At 40.0% G+C, this 23317-nt stretch overlaps 1 protein-coding gene across 1 annotated transcript in view; it reads left to right on the top strand.

The window, feature by feature from the left end:
- The window catches only part of ESR2 (estrogen receptor 2), a 67977-nt gene that overhangs the window by 21876 nt on the left and 22784 nt on the right, over positions 1-23317 (top strand). Inside the window, exons 4-7 of the mRNA XM_077909587.1 lie at positions 1363-1479; positions 9312-9611; positions 12371-12509; positions 19084-19217. Coding sequence (XP_077765713.1) covers positions 1363-1479; positions 9312-9611; positions 12371-12509; positions 19084-19217 — 690 coding nt within the window. The remainder of the gene's footprint in view (positions 1-1362; positions 1480-9311; positions 9612-12370; positions 12510-19083; positions 19218-23317) is intronic.

Here is a 23317-nt window from a genome sequence, read left to right as displayed (position 1 = left end):
AAAAAATGGGGACCATGGCTTTTTATAGGGAAGTTATAGGGTTAAAGGAAATGATAAAGAATCTGGAAATCAGCAGGTAGTCAGAAATGTTGATGTGCCAGCTTTCCTATACGTGGCTGTTATGAGGGTCACTTGACAGTGGTTTTTGCCCCTCGGCTAAACTGTCTTACTATTCCTAGAACTATGCAGTCCATACCCTTGCTGCCACCCTGGCCGGCCCAGGGAATGGTGGTAAAGTACAAACAATTGATTTTCAATTTGTGTTTGATTGAACAAGTGTTATTGAATCTACCTAAAGTGGGAGAGAATTATAAAATTTGATTTTGATCCAATCATAAAACCATGTTTTTTGGTCCATGAGTCAGGTAGGGTGGCTCTACCTCTCGGTTCGGCTCTGAGTTCTGGGTCAAGTTCAGGTCTGCATTGCGTTTCCACAGATTAGTGGCTACCTGAGGCTTTTTTTTTCCTCTTGGGAGCTCAAGAGGCCAAGGCAAACTGTTGGAATATTCCTTCTACTAGCCTACCACTGGCTGATGCAAGTTTCATGGCCAAGCTCAGCATCAGTTGGTAGGCAAACACAACCTATCCACCTTAGTGCCCTGCGAGTCACAGGGCTGAGGGAGGCAGTGGGGACTTGGAACAATAATCACAGCCAGCCTCAAGTGGCAGTTCTTTTGGTTCTTTAGTTCGCTAATTTCTTTATCTTCTTGTTGATTAGTTTCCTTCTCTTATTTGACTATGAATTCCTATAAAAATGTCATGTTAAATTCCAAAGAGGTATATATATAAAAGAATATAAGTATTTGAATTTGGTGACTTGATACACAAGTGCTATTCTTGAGCAGTTCTGTGATTTGCAGCACCAATTTCAGGCAACTGTCTTACTTTCCATGTCCAAAGGAGAATATTTCTAATGAATCTCTTGAGGATTCTACGAACATGCAGAGGATAGCCTATTAGTCAAAGAAAGAATAAGATATGGAAATATTCCTAGGTTATCTTCACTCCCTAACAAGGCACTGATGAGGGCAAACTTCGCCCTTTGTTACCCATATCTGCATTAAGAAGATATCCCCTGGGCACCTGGGTGGTTCAGCAGTTGAGTGTCTGCCTTTGGCTCGGGTCGTGACCCTGGAGTCCTTGGTTTGAATCTCTCATCTGGCTCTCTGCAGGGAGCCTGCTTCTCCCTCTGCCTATGTCTCTGCCTCTCTGTGTCTCATGAATAAATAAAATCTTAAAAAAAAAAAAAAAAGAAGATATCCCTTGCTTCTCAGCTGGGTAGCATTATCAGTGTTGACTAGAATATTGAATCAAAATACAGTGATAATAGCCTGACCCCCCCCCCTTTTTTTTCTGCTGCAGGACATAATGATTACATATGCCCAGCTACAAATCAGTGTACAATAGATAAGAATCGACGCAAGAGCTGCCAGGCCTGCCGACTTCGGAAGTGCTATGAAGTGGGAATGGTGAAGTGTGGTAAGTTTTTGCTTCTTCTTTCTTTTCTTTCTTTTCTTTTCTTTCTTTCTTTTTTTAAATTCTTATTTATTTCTGATAATCACACACACACACACAGAGAGAGAGAGAGAGAGAGAGAGGCAGAGACACAGGCAGAGGGAGAAGCAGGCTCCATGCACTGGGAGCCCGACGTGGGATTCGAGCCCGGGTCTCCAGGATTGCGCCCTGGGCCAAAGGCAGGCGCTAAAACACTGCGCCACCCAGGGATCCCGCTTCCCCTTTCATCATATATTGGCCATGCTGACAGCATTGTCAGGATAGGTAGAGGGACTAGGGACAGGGCCTGAGGACTTGGTAATTACCTTCAAGTATGCATATGCTGTCACACTGGAGGGGGGCGTTAATTTATCTCCTGTAGCTGTGGAGAACAGAGCTGAGGTGAACAGGAACAAGCTATGGTAGGCACATTTGGGCCCAATATAAGGAAGATCTTTCTATGATTCAAGTGGTCTGACAACATAATAGGCTGCTGCATGAATTAGAGAATTCTAGCCACTGAGGTACTCAACTGGGTTGGATAAACATTTGCCTGAGGCCTTGAGAAGACTGAGGATGAAGTTCTGGTAAATGTTCAGTTAAAGCTGTGACAAGAAAGTAGAATATCTTATGAGTTACTTGGATAGCTGTGGGAAAGACTCATGCCTATCAAGAGAAGATACATATAAGAGTCTGAAATATGATAGAATTATGGAAAGCACGTAGAATATAGGTTCTGTGTTATGGTGGTAAGTATGCATATATATGTGTACATACATATGTGGGTGTATCCGCACGTAGATGCATACATACATGAAAAACAAAGACAAATGGGCACATAACAACTGACAATAATGCCTACATCCCGCTCTCTCTACCTGGCTAATTTTTGATTCATTTGTCTGTACACACATGCTGGGTTATGCACACTCACATCAGCTCTGCCTATACTTCTCCTGTTATTCTGCTAGATGGTATTTTGCCTGTGGTTAGTTGTAATTTCTCTCTTAGTAACTGTTTGAAAAATTTAAAACAAAAGTCTCTTTTCTCTCTGACGTTTCTTAGGAGCTCTGCCTTTTAAACATGCTCTTCCCTTTTTAAAAATGTATATTAGACGAGACATCTCATCCAGCTATATTATAGTGTAGCAGAAGTCTTCTTATTTGATCACACTTCTCTGGCTTCCTAGAATCACTGATGTTTTCTGTTTTCTTTATAAAATACCCTACCCATGCCCATGACCTCCCAGTGTGTATTGGTTACTCTCTAAAACATTCCAGCATTTCTGTCCTCCACTTCAGTTATACCCTTATCAGTAACCAGTGGGCTTCTTCCAAAACCTGTTTCTACTCATTGTAACTGTCAAATTATATCATTTAATTAGAATTTATGCAAGCATATGCAACATGAGTAGGAAAAGACAATCGTTTCTGTGAAAGCTTTGGATAAAACTGTAAAGGAGGGGCACCAGGCTGGCTCAGTTGACTCTTGATCTCAGGGTTGTGAGTTCAAGCTCCATGTTGGATGTACTGCTTACATTAGAAAATACCCCCCCAAACTGTAAAGGACTAGTAGCTATTGATTTAGGTATGAGTGAGATTGGGGGAGGGGTCATAAACCTAGAAAAATTCTGAATTTGGATTGCTTTATAAGTGTTTAAGTTCTTGCTGTGTTTTAACAAAGCTGGAATTGAAAATTCAGAGACAGTGTAACACAGATGTGGCTTATGTAGGAAAGTCACTTCTGATTTAATTGGCAGAGGTACTTAAAGAAAAAGCCTTGGCTCTTTGACGAAAGATTGCAAATAAATGTTTCATATTTTAAGTTAATATTTTAAAGTTGAGTATATTTTTTAAGAAGTGATTTATGATTTAGTCTTAGGGTTAGAATGCTTAGGTCTTTGTCTTAGGGTTATTGTACTTCCATCTGTTGGACAGCTCTAGCTGTAGCCCTGGTGGTTCGGGACCAAGGCAGGAGCACAGGCATAATCTGTCTGCAGGAGGTGGTGTATATGGTGGGAATAACAAGAGGACAGGATTCCCAAAAACTGAATCTCATTTTTTTCTCATTACTTCTTGCTGTGACTATGCTCAAACTTAACCTTTCTGACCTTCGGTTTTCTTATCTCTGAAAGGAAGATATCGGTTTCACTAAACTTTGTGAGGAATACCTGTGAAAAAAGGTATAAAGATCTAACACAGTGGTTGGCATTAAATTTTTGTCTTCCTTCCTTTCTCTCTCCCTCTTTGAAAAGCTCTTATAAGTTATGAGGAGTTTTAATGCAATACAGTGTTGCATAGAGTATAGAAATGTAGTTTAAGAAATCTTTCATGACACTCACTCAAAAAGGTATCTGTGCCCCCATGTTCATAGCAGCATTATTTATAATAGCCAAGCATGCGAACAAACCTCAGCGTCCATTGGCAGGTGAATGGATAAAGAAGTTGGGATGTGTGTGTGTGTATAAAAATGGAACATTTTCCAGCCATTAAAAAGAATACACAAAGAAATCCTGCCATCTGTGACGACATGGATGGACCTTGAGAGCATTATGCTAAGTGAAGTAGACAAAGACAGATACAGATACTGTATGATCTCACTTACATGTGAATCTAAAACAAACAACCCCAAGCTCATAGAAAAAGATATCAGGTTTGTGATTACCAGAGGCAGGATGTAGGGGGAGAGGGAATTGTAGAGAAGTGGTCAAGGGTACAAACTTCCAGTTACAAGGTATGTAAGTCGTAGCAATGTAACATACAGCATGATGACTATGATCATCATGATGATATATGAAAGTTATTGAGAGTAAATCCTAAGAGTTCTGAAAGAAAAAAAAATAATTTTTTTCTTTCTCTCTTTATGTATCTATACGAGACAGTGGATGGTAACTACACTTACTGTGGTAATCACTTCACAGTATATGTAACCCACACCATGATGCTCTACACCTTAAACTTACACAGCGATATATGCCAATTATTTCTCAGTAAAAATGGAAAAATCCTTTCATGGAAAAGAGAACAAGAGTATAGGTTATTGAATTTGGGCAAAAGAGAAATTGGGTAAGGCTGTCTAAGAAAAAATATTTTATTACCTGTGGAAACTGAAAGGAATGAGATGCATTGATATGCCAACAATTGGGTATTTAGCTCTTTACTGACCACAGAGAAGGACCAGTAGGAGTGAACTTTCTTTACGATACCTCCCTCCTTGCCCAGAATTCTTCTTGGCTGCCTTCTCAATAAACCCTCCATCCATATTCTTCCTTCTCTCCAGTCTTGGAAGAATAGGAACCTACCTGCCTCCTGGATTCTCCTGCACCATTTCACTTCCCCCCTTTGATTCATAAATTACGCCTCTTTGGTTATCACCATTTTCTTTTGCACCAATCTTATGTTTTCTAGGGAGATATTAATATGGTGGCTTAAATGGTGGGATAATACCTGCCCAGACTACCCTGAGGGATAAGGCTTTGTTCTAAGGATATGCTGAAATGTAAGTAGCCAGGAGAACTGTCTGAACAGCTACATGTTTGGTCCATATTCCTGTGTTGGGAGAATAAATTTGCATCTTTCAGGTGCCATCTCTTGATTCATCTGCCATATACACACATGAAAGGGATCTGGTGGGGAGGTAATATAAAGCAGGAAAAGCACCAGCTCTGGATTCAGATAACTGCTTGAGTCTCTATGCTGCTTTCACTATTTCCTAGCTTGCCCGCCCTGGGCAGGTTATTTGAGCTCTCTTGGGCCTGGTTCTTCTTTTGTGTCATGGACATGATAGTAGCATCTGTACTCTGGGGCACTTTTCAGAGTGAAATAACCCGAATATGATACACAGTGTCTGACATGTAGGAGCTTCCAGGAGATGCTAGCTCTCATCGTTATCATTTATGATTATTACCATTGTTGTTGTCATTGTCATCAGCATTATGACATCTTTTCTTGGGGCTGTTTACCACTATCTCATATGGAGCATTCCTGTTTGGTAGAATTCCTCATCAGGCTCACTCAGAAGCATACGAGGGACTCTTAGATTACGGTGGAAAAGCAATGACACTAGAAGTGTCCTTGGTAGCAAACAATGAGTTCCTTGCCAAGGGCTTTATTTTATTGATTCTAGAATCCCTAGGACTCAGTACAGAGCTCAGTATATAGGGCTTTGTCAGTGAAAGTTGGTCAAATGAATTTGAGTGCATGGATTCAAAACCTTTCTCTTTGTATGTAAACCTGTTTTGTAAACTCCTTTTCCTCATATATACTCTACAGATAGAAGATGTGTGGTCAGCAAGGTGCTTTCTTAAACCAAACATTTTGTTCCATTTTACCCCGGGAGGTATAAATGATCTTGACACCTATAGCTCTCTATCTGATTACTAATAAAATAAATTATACTGTAGGCTTTTAATTCTTTTAGTAAACAGTTTGATTCAATCATCCCTAGATAGAGCCCTTCTTTCTACTTTGATTAGCCAAGGATAAGAAGAAATTCAGATAAAATTTCTTGGAAGTAAGTAATTTAAATGTGCTCCTACTTCCTAATATTTCTTTTTAAAAAGGTGGACAACTAAATTTAATGAACAAACATAATGGTGGGAACACAAACTAGAAACTAGGCATTTTGCAGATAATAACTTTTACGTGTATTTTTTTTTTCTTTGTAGGGGGATGCATATAAAAGTTGTACCTGGGAGGCCTGGTGGCTCAGCGGTTGAGCATCTGCCTTCGGCTCAGGTCATGATCCCCGGGTCCTGGGATCAGGTCCCACATCGGGCTCCCTGAAGGGAGCCTGCTTCTCCCTCTGCCCATGTCTCTGCCTCTGTCTCTCATGAATAAATAAAAATTAAAAAAAAAAAAAAAGTTGTACCCATGCTAAAGTCATCCTGACTTATGCCTTTCTTAATTTTCATTTTGTATTTTTGTCTTTAACCAATGGATATTTAGAAATATTTTTGTGCTAAATGTTCTAAAGACTTGGAAGTTATATTTTTATCTTATTTTTTGCAATCAAAGAATATGATCCATATGATGCCAATTTTAGTTAAAATTTTATTCCTAAACTAGTAAGTGATAATTTTTGCACATTCCATGAGTTTTTGTTTTTTATTTTATTTTATTTAAAAAAATATTTTATTTATTTATTTATGAGAGACACAGAGAGAGAGGCAGAGACACAGGCAGAGGGAGAGGCAGGCTCCATGCAGGGAGCCTGACGTAGAACTCGATCCCTGGTCTCCAGGATCACACCCTGGGCTGAAGGTGGCGCTAAACTGCTGAGCCACCGGGCTGCCCCTCCATGAGTTTTTATAGCTCAAGCTTGTGAATTGTACAATTCAAATGTTCTTTATTCTGCCTTTCCCCCCAGTTGTTTGCTCTGTCAGTTGCTGAGAAAGATATATTAAAATATGCATTATGATAATGTATTTGTCAGTTTTTCTTTCAGTCACTTTTTGATGTTATGTTTGTAGGTTTTATTTTGTTTTAATATTTATGTGTAGAATTATTTATCTTCCTTTTATAATCTGATGAGGCCTTAATAATGATTCGTACCTTAAAGTTTATATTGTCTGATATTGATAGAGTAACTGATTTATTTGGTTAATTTTTGCCTGTTATCTGTTTCTAGCCCTTTATTTTCAGCTTTCTATATGTTATATGTATCTCTTATAACCACTATATGTCTAGATAAAAAACTCTTAATTGATAAATTTAATCTATTTATGTTTATTGTAATCCCTGATATTTGAATTCATTTTTGTCATCTTATTTTATGCTTTTAAAAATTTCATCATGGGGCACCTGGGTGGCTCAGTGAATTAAGCATCTGCCTTTGGCACAGGTCATGATATCAGGGTCTTGGGATCAAGCCCTGCGTCAGGCTCCCTGATCAGCCATGAGTCTGCTTCTCCCTTTTCTTCTGTGATCTCTCTTGTTCTTACTCTCTCTCAAATACATAAATAAATAAAATCTTTAAAAAAAAAAAACCTTTAAAAATTTTTTTCATCATGTATTTTCTTTTGTTCCTCTTGGGAATTGATCCCATTTTCTTGTGTTTGTTTGTTTGTTTTTCCCATTTTCTTTTTTCTCTTCTAGTTTGGAAATCATACCTTCTATTTCAATTCTTTAGCAACAATTCTATTTTTAGCATGATTAATTTGAGAGTTCAAGCCACCCTAAGAGAGATTTGTCTTCCCAAATAAAGAATCTTAGGAAGTTCTAACCAAAATTATTCCTCTCTCATCCTAGTTGTTATTATCCAGCATTCAGTTCTACCTTATTTCTATACCTCCAAAAATTATTTTATTCATTCTGTGTTTATTAGGTTTTCTCTCATATTTAATCAATTTATTTTCTTACTATTGCATCTTGAATTTCATTGCTTCTCTTGGGTTCATTTTTCTTCATCCCAAATAGCACAGTAGTTATTTCAAAAGGGCTGTGTGTGATACATCTTTTTAATCTTTGCTTAATTGAAATGTCTTTAGTTTATCCTCACTCTTGAATGATAGTTTAGCTGGGAATGTAACTCTAAAATGAAGATTTCTCCCTTCCCCTGCCCCCCTCCGTCTTAAAGACATTATCCCATTTTGTTTCTGACCCATAAACCTATAGTAACTGAAACCTTTTGATACCAGGACAGGAGTAAATCAAAGTCTTAAATGTGTATATGCCTTGGTTCAGTTACCTGACTTCTTTGAATTTATTTTAGGGAATGAATTGGATGCATGTAGAAAGATACATTTTCATTGTATTATGAATACTACCGAAGAAATTAGTACCAACCTAGATTTCCATCAACAGGAGACACTTTATTTTTTTACTTTGTATTTTTTTTAACAGGAGACACTTTAGATAAAGTGATACTATCTGCATAAAACAGAGTGCTGCATAGATTTTTAAATTGTACAATGATACAGTTTTAATAAAAAGATAAAAAATAGTATATATACTGTGATATAAGTGTTATATATAAAACATAAAGAAATAAAAAGCGTTGAAAGAAAACTAAAAGAATTTATGCCAAAATTTGTGCTCTTCTATATTTTTCAGACTTAAAAAGATATATTACTTGAACATATTAGTTTGTGTAAATATGTAAAAAGAATACATATATGTACATGTAAGCACATGCACATGCATATAAACATTTTAAGAATGTATTATAAAATATATATTATTTGATAACTGTTTGGAAATATCAATATTCAGTTCCTAACTTTTCCCTATCTTTTGTCTGAAGAAAATTCCTAATTCTGTCGTTTGGAAACTGAGGTATGTCAGCACTCTTTAAAAGAGAAATGGGGGGGATCCCTGGGTGGCTCAGTGGTTTGGCGCCTGCATTCGGCCCAGGGCATGATCCTGGAGTCCCAGGAATCAAGTCCTGCATCAGGCTCCCTGTGTGATGCCTGCTTCTCCCTCTTCCTGTGTCTCTTCCTCTCTCTCTCTCTCTCTCTCTCTCTCTCTCTGTGTCTCATGAATGAATAAATAAAATCTTTTTAAAAATAAATAAATAAAAGAGAAATAGGTTTAGTGTCATAGATGATCTTGAAATGGGAGACCTTAAGTTCATCTAAGCTATTGTTCCTAAAAATTCATGTTTTGATTTTGTTAAAATAGTCACAGATGTAATAATCTTTGGTACGTGCCCTGCAGGTTCCAAGAATAAGTCAGGCTTCTGTTCTGAGATACATTGTGAGGATAGACTCAGGTCTTACAGTGAAGTCATTACCTCACTCTTGCCCTCCCAATCCAGGGAACTTGAATATTGGGTTGGGGAAGCCACAGGAAAATACTGTTATCATCTTTCCGGTTTAGGCTCCCGGAGAGAAAGGTGTGGGTACCGTGTTATGCGAAGGCAGAAGAGTTCCGATGAGCAGCTGCACTGCCTGAGCAAAGCCAAGAAAAATGGTGGCCACGTGACCCGAGTGAAGGAGCTGCTGCTGAGCGCCCTGAGCCCGGAGCAGCTGGTGCTCACGCTCCTGGAGGCCGAGCCGCCCCACGTGCTTGTGAGCCGCCCCAGCACGCCCTTCACCGAGGCCTCCATGATGATGTCCCTGACCAAGCTGGCCGACAAGGAACTCGTGCATATGATTGGCTGGGCCAAGAAAATTCCAGGTAGGGCTTTCTGGATCATAGCTTTTCATTTATGGTAGAAAGGCCTGCCCCTGACATCTATAGGGCAAGAGTACAAAATGGATATCCACAAATGATATCTGGGTGTGTAACAGCTTTACATCCTGATTTATAATCTTTAAATGAAATATATTCTTTCTTCCTATCTTGACTTGTATGCCTTCAACATGTACTGGAAGGTCACGCTCCAATTTAGAATTTTTGGACTCCTCTTTTTCCCACGCCAGAACTATCCCACAGTGCCTTGTTCACACCCCATCTTCCGTGTCCACATCTCCTATACACACTAGCCTGTTGGACACCTCTTATGCCGAGATGTGGTCTGAGAGGGTGGACCCAAGAAGAAGCCCACTCAGCTCTGGGAGTGGGCTTGGGACCATTTGGGCAAAAGAATTCTAGGGTCCTGGGACCCGGAACATGGTCTAAAATGATGGAGTCTGGACTCCACATTGAGCTGTCTCTTGGCTGTGGACTCTGCACCTTGAGAGGAGGGGTGTGTGCAGGCGAAGGTGGGGTAGGGTGTCATATGACCAGTATGCAAGTGAGAGGTTTGCCACATGTGAAATAGAAATGTATAAAATATCATTTCAATAGAGAAAGAATCAGTATTATGGATATAAATGAATATACATGGGCAAATAGAGTGAGTCAGCAGCTGGGATAGCATGAATCATCCATAAACCCAGAATGCCATTGTGTTAAAAATGCATTTGGTTGTTCAACAACAGTTGTCATTTAGCACCTGCATTTTCCCTTCTATGTCCCTTCCACAGGCCAGTTTGTAATATATGCCTGAGATACTGCGTTGTGCTAAAATTACCATCTAGTTATCATTTGAATTGGTGTTTCTGTGAAAAGGAATCTAGAATTCTAACACAGAATGGCACCAACCCATCCTCCTGAAAGGGCTTCTCCAGGCACATATTTACAATCATCTAAGAAATTAGGTCTCTCTCCAGGTTCTAGGCCACTAGGGACAATCCCCATGGCCTTGGGGCAGCAGCTGCTTTAGACAGGGTATACAGCCTGGGAGCCGCTGGAAAGCTGGATGAGAGCTGTGGATAAAGAGCGGTGGGACCCCAGGCCTGGTAGAATAGTATCTCTTGGGTCATTTGGTGGCTTGAACCTGTTCCTTCTGAGCTTCCTGAGGATCTTCTGGTTTCTAGTTTTGTTTTGATAGTCTGGATCTTCACCTTAGCCAGAATCATGTTATTTTCTCTGCTCTTTTTGTAGGAGACAATACCGACACATTCCTTGAGCTGTTGCTCTAATGTATATGCCAAACACTGTTTTTCAGGACCCCACGTGGTGATGAAATTGATGACTTTGAAAGCCATGCAGCTTCTTTGTGCTATAACCAAACTGAATTCTTGAGCTGCATTAGTCCCTCTTCAAGCCTGGTGTTTTAACATTTTTTTCAGAAAATAGTCTAAAGGTGTGCTTTTTCCCCCCTCTCTCTTAGCGGGTATAATTTAATTTCCCAAATTAAAAAAATAGTAAAGTACCACCTATCTTGATCTTGTTAAATATCTGCAAATATAAGAAACCTAATCTCCCATGGGCAGGCTTCTTGTCTGGAACTGCAGGCAAGGTTGGAACGTGTACACATATGAGGCCAAGGGGCAGCTTTGGAAAAGGACTGAGCCATCTTCCCATTCATTACTCCTTTCAGCTTTCCTTTGTACCCTCTGGCATTATATTGTTCTCAGGCTTGAACCACATGTGCTTCCTGTGTCCTGGTCTCCTCATCTGTAAAAATGAGGATCCTGAGAGATGCTACCTGCAGGACATTCCCAGAGGGTAGGCATTGTCACTCTCACTTTTTTTCTGTAAGGAAATCAACTTAAACAGGGATTGAATAATTGGCTAGGAGGCTGAGCCGGGATCCTAACCAGAGTCCAGTGCACTCCTGGGCCACGTGTTTGATTAGTTTTATATTACACTGCCTTCTGTTTTATCATGGTTTGTGGGTAAAGCTCCAGTGATCTCTGCCTTACTTTGCTTTTAAGGTGCTCACCTCCCTAGAGATGACCTGTTTCTTTCCAATTTTTGGACCAATCCATCCAGGCTATCAGACTACTGGGACCTGCTTCGATTGTTAGATTTGCTTTTCAGGATAGAATAGCCTAGAGATAGCGCTCCTATTCAGAAGAATGATTCTAACCCTGAAACTTTAAGCAATCAGAGGTATTTTTCATTTGAAACCTTGACTTTCTGCAGGGGCTGGTGCTGTTCTCTCTGCATGTTCCACCCTCTTCATCCCCCAGCCCATAACACCCTCCATTCCATTCCCCCCACTCCGAGCCCATCCCTCTCTGCCCCCCCCCCGCCCCCCAGCCTCTATTGTGGGCCAAACAGGCAGCCTTAAGCTGGCAGCTGATTATTTTTCTCAGCAATTCATAGGAATTTTAAAAATATAACTAAAGATGATCTGTTCCAGCTTTCTGTTCTCCCATAGCATTTGTCTGGGGAGCTATAAGCCCAGGTAACAGTCCTTTATAAATCCTGAATGGAATGTATTAGTCTCTAGGAGGCATCCAAGGCTGGACATTGTGAATTGCATACTTTGAATTTAAAATTTCCATCCTTCATCAGCATTGAACCACATCTTTAAAATGTTGAGTGTTTTCCCTATATCGTTTGTGTTTTCATAGTTTGTTAAAACTTGCTCTTCTGTTTTCACAGAAACGGGGAGTTGAGGAGGAGAGTGGGTATGTCTCATGGCCTCTTGCTTTCCCCAGGCTTTGTGGAGCTCAGCCTCTATGACCAAGTGCGCCTCCTGGAGAGCTGCTGGATGGAGGTGCTAATGGTGGGCCTCATGTGGCGCTCCATTGACCACCCGGGCAAGCTCATCTTTGCTCCAGACCTCGTTCTGGACAGGTGAGAAAAAAATGCATTGTGTTTCTTCTCTGCCTTGTGTGAGTCCTGGCTGCCACAATTAAAATCTCACACCTAAAAGGGCAATTAAGAAGATGATAATGTCATGAGCTCCTTCCCCACATCAAGAACTGAAGGAGGAGAGCGAGAGTTCTTGGATTCAGTGTTGGGTGACTCATTCTTACCTGGGGTGGGGTGGCATTTATAGGCCAGATCATAACAGGGCCTATCTCCTGCAGAATATGTGGCTACTAAATGTGCAAGTCTGCTTAGGCTTTTCTATATTAAAAATTCCATTTTCAGTTTATAATTTTAAATTGTCCTGTTATTCAGTTATTCAAGTTTCCACTTGTAGGGACCATGTTTGTCTGTCTAGACAGGTGATAAAATTCTTAGAAATCTGTGAAGTTTATTTGAATGTGCTTTAACTCTAACTGCATGCACTCTAACATTTTTGACAATAGCAGTCAGTGGAAGGAATGGTTATTAAAACTGAATGAAAGGTAATGGAAATTGGGGAATGATAGTGACAATGCCATCACTCGACTACAATTTGCGTCTTTTAAAGATGGTACAGAAAAGGAGCCAGTTTCCAATGGACTCAGATGAACTCTTCACGGAGGAAAAGTTAGAATATACAACACTCAAAATTTTAGTATGGAAAGTAGAACACTTTCTTGTTCTACATTTGAGCAGTTGAAAATCTTAATGGAAATTGATTTCCACATTCCTTATTTTGAAAAAAGTTCTAAAGTAGAATGTTCAGTCACATTTGACTCTGCACAGAGTAGAAGGATGCCATTGTACGAATGGAGAACATCTGCCCCCAACTCTTGTTATTACCTCTTTGGATCATCAGAAGACCCCCTATGCACATATTACACAGCTAAAAAGTGATTCCCCCAAGGTTTTAGCACCCATTCTGCCTGTTGTCCTGGATGACAACGTTGACAAAGAGCATTGTTCTAAGTAATGGAGGTGTTTTAGTCAAGAATGGAACCTTTGAGAAGAGCTGGAACATGGGTGTGGTTCAAGCAGGAGCAAGCCCAGGTGTTGAACCATAGAAGAAGGTTCTGGAAGCCCAGACCCTTCAGTAGCAATCAAAATAGCCAACATATTGGCTTGTATATGCCAGGCACCATCTGAAGCACTTGATGTGTTAACTAATTTCATCTTCTTAGAGCCCTTTTCAAGTAAGTGCCATTATTATCTCTATTTTGGAGATATGGGGGATGTTTAGGTAATTTGCCTGCAGTTAGAGTAGTAAGTGGTGGTGCTAGATGTGGGGGCTGGCTGTGAAGTCCATGTTTTTAAATATAATGGTAGTTACCTGTATAATAAGACATGCCTCTCAGTGGGATAGAAAACTGGACGGGGAAAGAAGAGACTGAAAGGCTAAGTGACTTTCTACTTTATTCTTTTTTCTTAACGCAACTCTATTCTAGTCTCTTCAGGCTTCAGAAACCTACTCCTCTTGCTTTCCTCTAAGATACCATGTTGAGGGATCCTTGGGTGGCGCAGCGGTTTGGCGCCTGCCTTTGGCCCAGGGCGCGATCCTGGAGATCCGGGATCAAATCCCACGTCAGGCTCCCGGTGCATGGAGCCTGCTTCTCCCTCTGCCTGTGTCTCTGCCTCTCTCTCTCTCACTGTGTGCCTATCATGAATAAATAAAAATTAAAAAAAAAATAAGATACCATGTTGTAAGGCAGGCTGAAAGGCCAAGCACCTGGCCAAGACATCACTGTCATTCATTCATTCATTCATTCATTCATTATGTTCCACTTGGTGTTCAAATTAAGTACCCCCCCCCCCCGCTATATACACCTATAATTTTGGAAGTTAGTGCTAGGAAGAAGTTTCATCCCTTGATGAGTCAATACATTTTGTAGACATTGGGATTAAGTTATTTTACTTCTTGTCTTGATTTCTAAATTGATGCCACATTTAATGTTTATGTTCAGTGATATTTCATTCCTGGTTTTTGGTAGAATTAACTCTTCTTTTGGGTTCTTTAATTCCTCTAAGTGTAAGTTATTGTAAATGGACATACATCCTAGGCAGATTTTAGGCCTACCTTTTGGTTAAGTAATGGAAGGGGGAAAAACTAATTTTTCTTACAAATTATTTTAATAGACTCACTTTTAAAATATTTTATTTATTTTATTTCATTTTATATATTTATTTGATAGAGCAGGGGGAAGGGTAGAGGGAGAGGGATAAGGAGACTCCATGCTATGCGTGGAGCCTGATGTGGGGCCTGATCCCATGACTCTGAGATCATGACCTGAGCCAAAATCAAGAGTTAGATGCTTAACCGACTGAGCCACCCACGTGCCCATCACATTATTTTTTATATATATTTGAAAGTGTCATGTTGTATGGCATACAAACCTAGTATATCTGAGTATAGGAGAGCTGTCTCTGGAATTGTAAATGCCTTCACACAGAGTGGGCATTTTTTAAAAAAGATTTTATTTATTTATTTATTTATTTATTTATTCATTCATTCATTCATTCATTCATTCATTCATGAGAGACACAGAGAGAGAGGCAGAGACACAGGCAGAGAGAGAAGCAGGCTCCATGCAGGGAGCCTGATGTGGGACTCCATCCCGGGACTCCATCCCGGGACTCCAGGATCACGTCCTGAGTTGAAGGTAGGTGCTCAACCGCTGAGCCACCCAGGTGTCCCACAGGCATTTTTGGTAGTACCTATCATGGTTATTTTTTTGTTGCAATCCTGTATCATCAACACATAAACTTTGTGAAGTCTAGAATTTCAAGTCCAGGATAGTTCAGTTCCTTCATGTGTGTATGATACAGATAAATATTGTTTTATGTAATGAGTGTGTTTCTGGAGGAGTTACCTATTCAAAAATGCTCTAAATGTTCCTTATTCAAAAAGTCAGAGATTACACATCATAAAGAAGTTCTATTATGAGGTTTTGCTGCAACATGAATAAATAATTTGCATCGTGCTTAAAAATCACTGTCTTTTGGCAGATTGTCCTATCAGAGTTCCTTCCAATGGTAGTGTGATCGTAGATGCTGTGAATACAACTAAATTAGCTCACTTGTGCAGACTGAGACAATAATTGCTGTTGCCCTTTATTCTTGTTGAGGCTTCTGTAGTGAGAAAACTTGAACCTACTCGGGATGATAAACCCAGTTATCTCAGCTTATTTCTGACAAGATGGTTCTTCTCTCAGTAATCACTAGAGTCACACATTCATGTGGAGATCTGCCACAGAATCGGAGCTTCTGCTTGCTTAAAAAAATTGTGTATCCTATAATATGTTGTGTCTGTGACATCAACAGGAAACAGTCTAATGTTAAATAGTTGTAAAAAGTCGGAGGGAGTTTGGATTGGAGCTTATGCCCCATTGTGGACATTTACAGGGTTCCATGGAATCACATTGTACATGTACTGAGTTTGCATTCATGTTAGTTTTTTGTGCATTGAATTTCAAGATACCCAAAGAATTTTCACTTTAAAAATTTCATCTCCTTTTTGTATGCAGGTAATTTTCACGTTGGCGTAATATTTAAGTCCTCCCTGTGTGTTAAGCCTGGAGCCCCCACCCAAACGCGCCCCCCTTCCCCGCAACGGAAGTGAACTGGCAGCCATGTGTGTGCTGCCAGCAGATATAGATGTAGGTACAAAAATAGTGCATCCAAAGCAAGATCCACTCATTCAACATTTTGTCCTTGGTACCAACAGAATCTTTTTCTTTTATAAAGGAGTGGTTATCATATAATAAGATGTTCCACATGTACTTTTATTTTTGCTTAGTCCTAGTTTATGGCCCAATGCTTGCAAAAGTAACCTCCATGAGTGGACTGATTTGATTGATAGATTGTTTTGATATCTTAACAATCAAATCCTATGATCTCTCCCTTTAATTCAAATCTTTTTTTCTTTTTAAGATTTTATATATTTATTTGAGAGAGAGAGGGAGACAGAGATAGCAACAGAGAATGCAGGTGGGGAGGAGAGGGAGAAGCAGGCTCTCCATGGAGCAGGGAGCCCAACCCAGGACTTAATCCCAGGACCCCAGGATCATGAGCTGAGCCGAAGACAGATGCTTAGTTTCATTTTGTAGTTATTAAATAAGTATAATAGATGTCATTAATGTATTACTTAAAAACCTTTCCTCTGTATAACTCGTTTTAGGGCAGAACTTGATTAAGGTGTCATTTTTGAGATACTGTGTACCTTATTTCCTATATTTCTCATTTCTTTCCTAAAAAAATGTATTTGGTTTCCCCAGCCTGTGAAGTGAATAAAAGTATTCTAACTGTACCACCTCTTGAATAAAATGGTTGGCTGTTACACTTGGTAGTAAAAGCAGTCAGACTTAGTTCTTTAGAATTGGTTTAGAGATTCACTTTTTCTATGAGGTACACATGTTCTGATTACTGTGAGTTGTAGCATTTCTCAGGGTTTAGGATGCTCTAGAATGTAAACTCTCCCTCCGTTTTTGAAATATGAATTTGCATTTAAAATGGCATGCATTTCAATGAGGAAATGATGCAAACCTTAATATTCAGGGATGTGTTTTTAGGTACAAGTGGCAACCTCTGCAAAATAGAATTGATTTCAGATGAATTCTCTTATACTGTTTGGGGAGTGGCGTGTGTGTGCATGCATGTGTGTACATGTATACCTACATGTTCATGACCACACCTCTGACTGAGTCTCACAGAAAAGTAGAGAGCCAGTCTATTAAACAATCAGTACACGACTTGGTGGGTTTTTTATTTTTGTCCCCAGAGATATTTTATTTTATTCTAAGATTTTATTTTTAAGTGATCTCTATACCTAATGGGAGGCTCAAACTTAGAACCCCAAGATCAAGAGTCACATGCTCTACAGATTGAGCCAGCCAGTCACCCCTCCTACCCGGAGAAATTTTAGAACCAGCTTTTCTTGGTGTCAAATGTCCTCAAGCCCAACAATTAGAATTTTCAATAATTAATTGTTCCCAAGCACAGTGATTCAATTATGTTGGCATGAGGGGCATTCAGCAAACAGGTAGTTCTTGTGAATCTGCTACGTGCAGAGAATGCATTGTCTTTCCTGGGCACTTGCCGCAGGCTGCCTGGGAGAGTCCAGAGCAGAGGAGGTGGGGAAGATGGGACTTAGGGAGGTTTGGAGGTTTCCTACAGATTTTGGCACCCTTTGCTGAGGGCTGATTCTCCAAGGTAGCTTTTCTCTGTGACTTTGAGGAGGCATTAGTGCTTATCACTTAACCCGTGCGTTTTCAGGAAGCCTCAAGTGGTTGCAGAAGTTACCGTGTTTGTTTAGAACTCAGAGTTTGCTTGCTTATAGCTTTGTGTAGGTGAGTCTGGGGGTTTGAATGCTGTGGGATGCAGGATCTTGGCAAGCTGCTATCCTCACATAGAACCCAGCGGGAAAGGCTCCACCAACATTGTTGGTTCCCCTGGTGTCAGTTCATTTGAATTCTACAGAGACGCTTTCCTCAGCCAACACCAACCATCACTGGAAATGTCCTGGCTTGGGTTTGGGGGAAGGAAAAGAAGGAATAGCCAGTTCTCTGAAGATCTCAGATCCCTGTCAGGGTTTGCGGGGGAGACTTAACAAGAAACTCACAGACACCCACTGCTGCCAGGCTCCCCTTCACCATGTGCTGCAGGTGTTGAGAAGCAAATGAAAGTTTCATGGCAAAATCATCTAAGAGCTTGTCAAGGGCTTCCAGTGACTAGGACTGATGACAAAAGAAGTTTTTTGGGGGAGCAGTGAAGCAGAATAATTTATGTCTGGCTGGAGTGAATTGAAGCTGGTATTTTCTAAATACAGTTCAAGTAATTTCCTTCAAAGTATGCATAAAAATTCATTTCTATGAGTGTTCAAAAGAATTTTGATTATATGGTTCAAAGTTTGTCTAAAATTTTTTGCTTAAAAATAATCTTTGGCAAGTCAAAAACGTTCATGTCTCCATTCCTACCTTCCTTTCCTGGTTCTAATCTGTCTTCTCTAATTGTGCTTTCTTTGTGTGTCATACTAGCTTTTTTTTCAAGTTACATTAAACGTCTCTTAGTTGCCCCACCAGTTTCTAAATAACCACCACAGAGTGAAGTAAACCCTAAATGTGAAGGATTGTTTCTTCTTAGGGCATTTGCTTTGGTAACATTCTGTTTTCCTCATTAGCACTTCAGAGTCTTCTGATGGGAACATGGAATGTCTCAGTTTAGCAATATGTGTCATAACTAGGGCTGGCTGGCTGACATGATTTAGATAGAAAATAATCAACAGAAATGGTATTCCATTAAAGAAAACATTTGGTGAGCAGGTAAAAGGAGTGTATTTCCAATGCAGATTTTTTTCCTAAATAGTATTTATTCAAATGTTTGCTTCTGGAATTTATAGAAAGTCCCCTGTCCTCTTTATATGAAGATGATTTTAGTAATTTTGTATCACTGCAGGGACTTTCTTTTACCATTTTGTTAAAGGATGTACTGATGAAATTTGAAATTAACAAGAAAATATTCCTTATTTCTTTTGATCGTTGCCCAGTGCTGTATATTTCTTAAATTTCCCAATGAACTTTTGTAGGGATGAGGGGAAATGCGTAGAAGGAATTCTGGAAATCTTCGACATGCTCTTGGCAACAACTTCAAGGTTTCGTGAGTTAAAACTCCAACACAAAGAGTATCTCTGTGTCAAGGCCATGGTCCTCCTCAACTCCAGTAAGTAGCCACACAGCTGGGCTGTGTTTTAGTGGGGAGAGTTGCTGTTTCTAGAACTGGCATGGAGTGAAGAACAGTATTGAACTTATTTTATCCAAAGAAGGCAAAATGGCTTTCTTTTTTGACTTCTCTGTTTCATTTTATAGGGATTTAAACTTATAGGGTAGTTAACTTTTGGTAACTTGAATATAAAGTATTCACTGGCTGAATTACTGGCAGTAATTTAAAAAGCAGCTCAAGCCACTTTGCTGGAAAAAAAACCCTGAACTTTAAAATACTTACTTTGCAGCCTTTGTTCATTATACAGGCATCTTACATGATTGACCTGCATTTATATTTACTGTTTTGCTTTTACGGATTCATTCATTCATTGATTTCATTTATACATTTGGTGAAGATGTTGAAGATATAGTCCTGCCTTTCAGTAGCTCATAGCATAGGGAGGGAGAGAGAGAAGACAAATCATTAAAATGATCGGTGGTCTAATAGAGTATGTACAGAGTACTGTGGGAAACCAGGAGAGACACTTGTAGTGGTTGCAGAAAGAAAAAAATGTTTGAGTGTGTCTTCAGGGTTGGGCATATTAGCAGGACAGGGAAGGAGTAGGTGTGCAGGGATGAAAAAACCTGGTGGAGGGACGCCTGGGTGGCTCAGCGGTTGAGTGTCTGCCTTTAGCTTAGGGCATGATCCTGGAGTCCTGGGATCAAGTCCCACATTGGGCTCCCTGCATGGAGCCTGCTTCTCCCTCTGTGTCTCTGCCTCTCTCTCTTTCATGAATAAATAAATAAAATCTTAAAACAAACAAACAACCTGGTGGGGCCAGGAGCTGCAGGTTGTGAGGTAGAAGAGTAGAGGGAGATGTGCATAGTCATGAAGGGCAGCGCCAAGCCAGAGATTACACTGCACACCTTGGCCAAGGATTGCCCCTCGAGGTACTGAGCAGCCCTAGAAAAGGTTCAGACAGTGGAGTGGCCTGGACAAGTGTTCCATAAAGATCACTCTGGCTTCCATGTGGAGATTGACTGGAGAGGGGAGAGACAGGCAGGGACCCGAGGGCCCAAGCAGAGTCGTCAGGGACAATGGGAGCCTGAACTGAGTTGGTGTACAGGACCAGGCAGGAAGGGCCTGCATTGTTAACATAGGGGTTAGAGGTGGGAAGTGAGGGAGGTATCAAAGACTAGTGGGTGTTGTAGCATTGCTGCTCTGCTCTTATTATGTAAGCAATACCTGGTTATTGTCAACATTCAAAGAAGAGAAAAACATAAAAGGAAGAAAAAAATCACAGGAATCTCCCCCATGCCTGGGCAAGATAACCATTATAACACTGGCAACTGATCTTTAACAGCTCTCTGTAGATAGACAGATCTTGTTTGATGTAGGTAGATAGATAGAGATGGGTAAGTAGGTAGGTAGACAGATACACACACACATAGAGAGCTAGCCATTTATACACAGGCTTATATGTATAATTTTTCATCAACAGCATAGCATCTTATGTTAAAAATTTAAAGACTTTGAAAGAGGCTTGCTGTGATCTAATTATTTGCTTGACTCTTCCACCCCAACACCAAATAACTCATCTTGCTGGAAGATAGACTTCATACCTTCTTCTATTCTCTAATAATCTTTTAAAATAATACCTCACCTTCAATATCCACAAAGATGAACTCCCCCCTCCCCATTTAAAAAAAATTGGGACACATATATACGAATACTTTTCTGTGTCCTGCTTTTTTTACTTTTCAAAATGCTGTAAAATTCTTCCAGGTCAACTAGGAGAGATCTAACTCAGTCTTGAATGAGGACATTGTCTAAGGTGTTCAACTGTTTCTTTATTGATGGACCTTTACTTAATTACAGCTTTTTAAAATTAATTAATTAATTAATTTACTTATTTATTTATTTTTGCCATTATAAACATTGCTGCAGTAAAAATGATGGTGCTACTTCGCACACATTTCTAGGTTTCTATGTAGTGTTCATACTGTTCAGTTTACTGACCTGGTATTTGGCCCAGCTGCTATCCCCGGTGTCGATTGCTTTGCTTAGCTATTTACTCTTGTTGGTTTATCTCTTTCCGAAATTATATGTATATGCAAGTTTTAATCCTCAAATGATGACTTACAGCTCACTTCATTTGGGCATCATATGGGGCTTTACTCCCTGGATCTTATCTGACCTTAGAACTTCTATATTTGGAATGATAGGAATCTGTGGGATCGTATTATACTACTTTATTTTAAATCAGCCAAAGCAGCAGATCCTGAAGCCAAAACTCAGTGCAGAACCTGTGGCTATGTTCTGGGGCCAGCTGACCTCTTCTTCAGTAGCCTATGCTTTTCTGTATGTTGAACACCCCTATATACTCTTGGACATTGGCACTGGATTTGGTGAAGGGGAAAGGGAAACATACAGGGCAGTGCTTCTCAAGCTGTCTGTGGTGAGAGATCAGGTTCTTTTTCTTTTTTTAACTTCCATATTTTTACAGACAGTTACTTTTGTAAAATATAATAAAAATAAATTACTAGAAAAAATGGAGTAAAAGTGTAAAATATAGGTCCAATTTTCTTATTATTAGATAAAATTGATTTAAAATTATTGTCAATTGCTACAAGAGTTTCCCCATGCTTACCCTCAATTTCTGCTTATCTCTGTGGGCTGATAACAGACCATACTTTGAAAAGCCCTCATATAGAGCATGGAGATAGATGGGCTGGATCTGGGCTAAGTCTTGAGGGAGGCGGAAAAGGGGAACAAAGAAGGAATCTGAAGGTCATGTGAGGTACAGAGACCCTGTAGACACCCTTTGGGTACTGCCCAGTTGGGTTTTATTCTGGCTCTACCTGCCTGGCGGGATATTTTCTTTGCACCCAATGCACTCTCAGCTGCAGCTCGGGAAAACAATTTGTGACTAGAACAATGGTCAATTGTTGGACAAATGAAAATTGTAGGGAAAGCCAAAGAAGCCTCCTAAATGCTCCGGGGCTTCTGATACCTTCTTCACATTTGTTACCATTCACCTTTTACAACGCATCACGAGGGCCCAGCTTACATCAGCAATTGAGGTGATGTGCATATAGAAAATATCCTGCTGAGATGTCTGAAATTCATTACGGAAGAAAACCAACTTTTCCTGATCTCTTTGAACCTACCTATAGACCTTACCTCACAGGTGTGCTGCCGTTTCTGTCTTTTTAAAGGGAGGATTTGCATGAAAAGTACATTCCCATCTCGGCACAGGAGGATCATCAAACAAGAGATTACGGGGCTTCTCTTACTTTCAGAAATAATTTAGAACTCTTTTCTGTACAGCAAAGGGCTCCTTGGAAAGCCATTTGCTTCTTGTTACAACACTCTGCAGCATAAAGCCTTCTGTTTGGCAAGGCTCCTTACCGTCAGTTTAGCCTCCGAGACATCATATTGTGTTGTTGTGAAAGCTAGAAGCATCATCTGTGCAAATAGAAAACACTAGGCTACGGCATTCCTCCTGCAGCATCTGACAGGACTACCATGTGAGGAGAATTACAGAGGGTGAGTCAGGCACGTGATGTAATTACCACTTGTGGTGGTAATTGGAGTAGAATTTGTTTACAGTAAATCTACATTTAGGAAATCTTCTTTTAACAAAGTTCCTTTCTCACTCAGTAGTCATAACAGTTGTCAAATGGGTTTAGGAAAATGGGATTCTGTTTCTACTGGAAAATTTCCACTGTCAGGAGAGGGGCCTTATCTGTGCTGGATTTTAAGCATTTGAAAGTGTAGGCTTTGTTGTTTTTGTTCTGGATTATTTGTAGTGTTACATTAAAAATAAGGACAGAATCTATGTTCCCACCTTAAATTAAAGAAAAACCCTAGAGAATGTACAGAATAGACATTGGACAACAAACCACACATGACAGTGATCCCCAAGAGAAGGGACATGAACAGAATGAAGCCTTTGATCACCCAGTTTCCTATGTAGAGCCAACTTCCAGGTTCCATAGGGAGAGCAGATCCCGTTGGCCTCCTTGCACTAGGAAGACAGAGTTGTGAATTTGGGGAGGCCATCACAGCTGGGATTTGCAGGGGAGGAGACAGCTGGTGAGGGAAGAACTGGATGC

This window comes from Canis aureus, chromosome 9 (genome assembly GCF_053574225.1).
Source record: "Canis aureus isolate CA01 chromosome 9, VMU_Caureus_v.1.0, whole genome shotgun sequence".
NCBI classification, from domain to species: Eukaryota; Metazoa; Chordata; class Mammalia; order Carnivora; family Canidae; genus Canis; species Canis aureus.
Note: the sequence above shows the minus strand (reverse complement) of the source record. Positions and strands in the feature narration are given on the sequence as shown.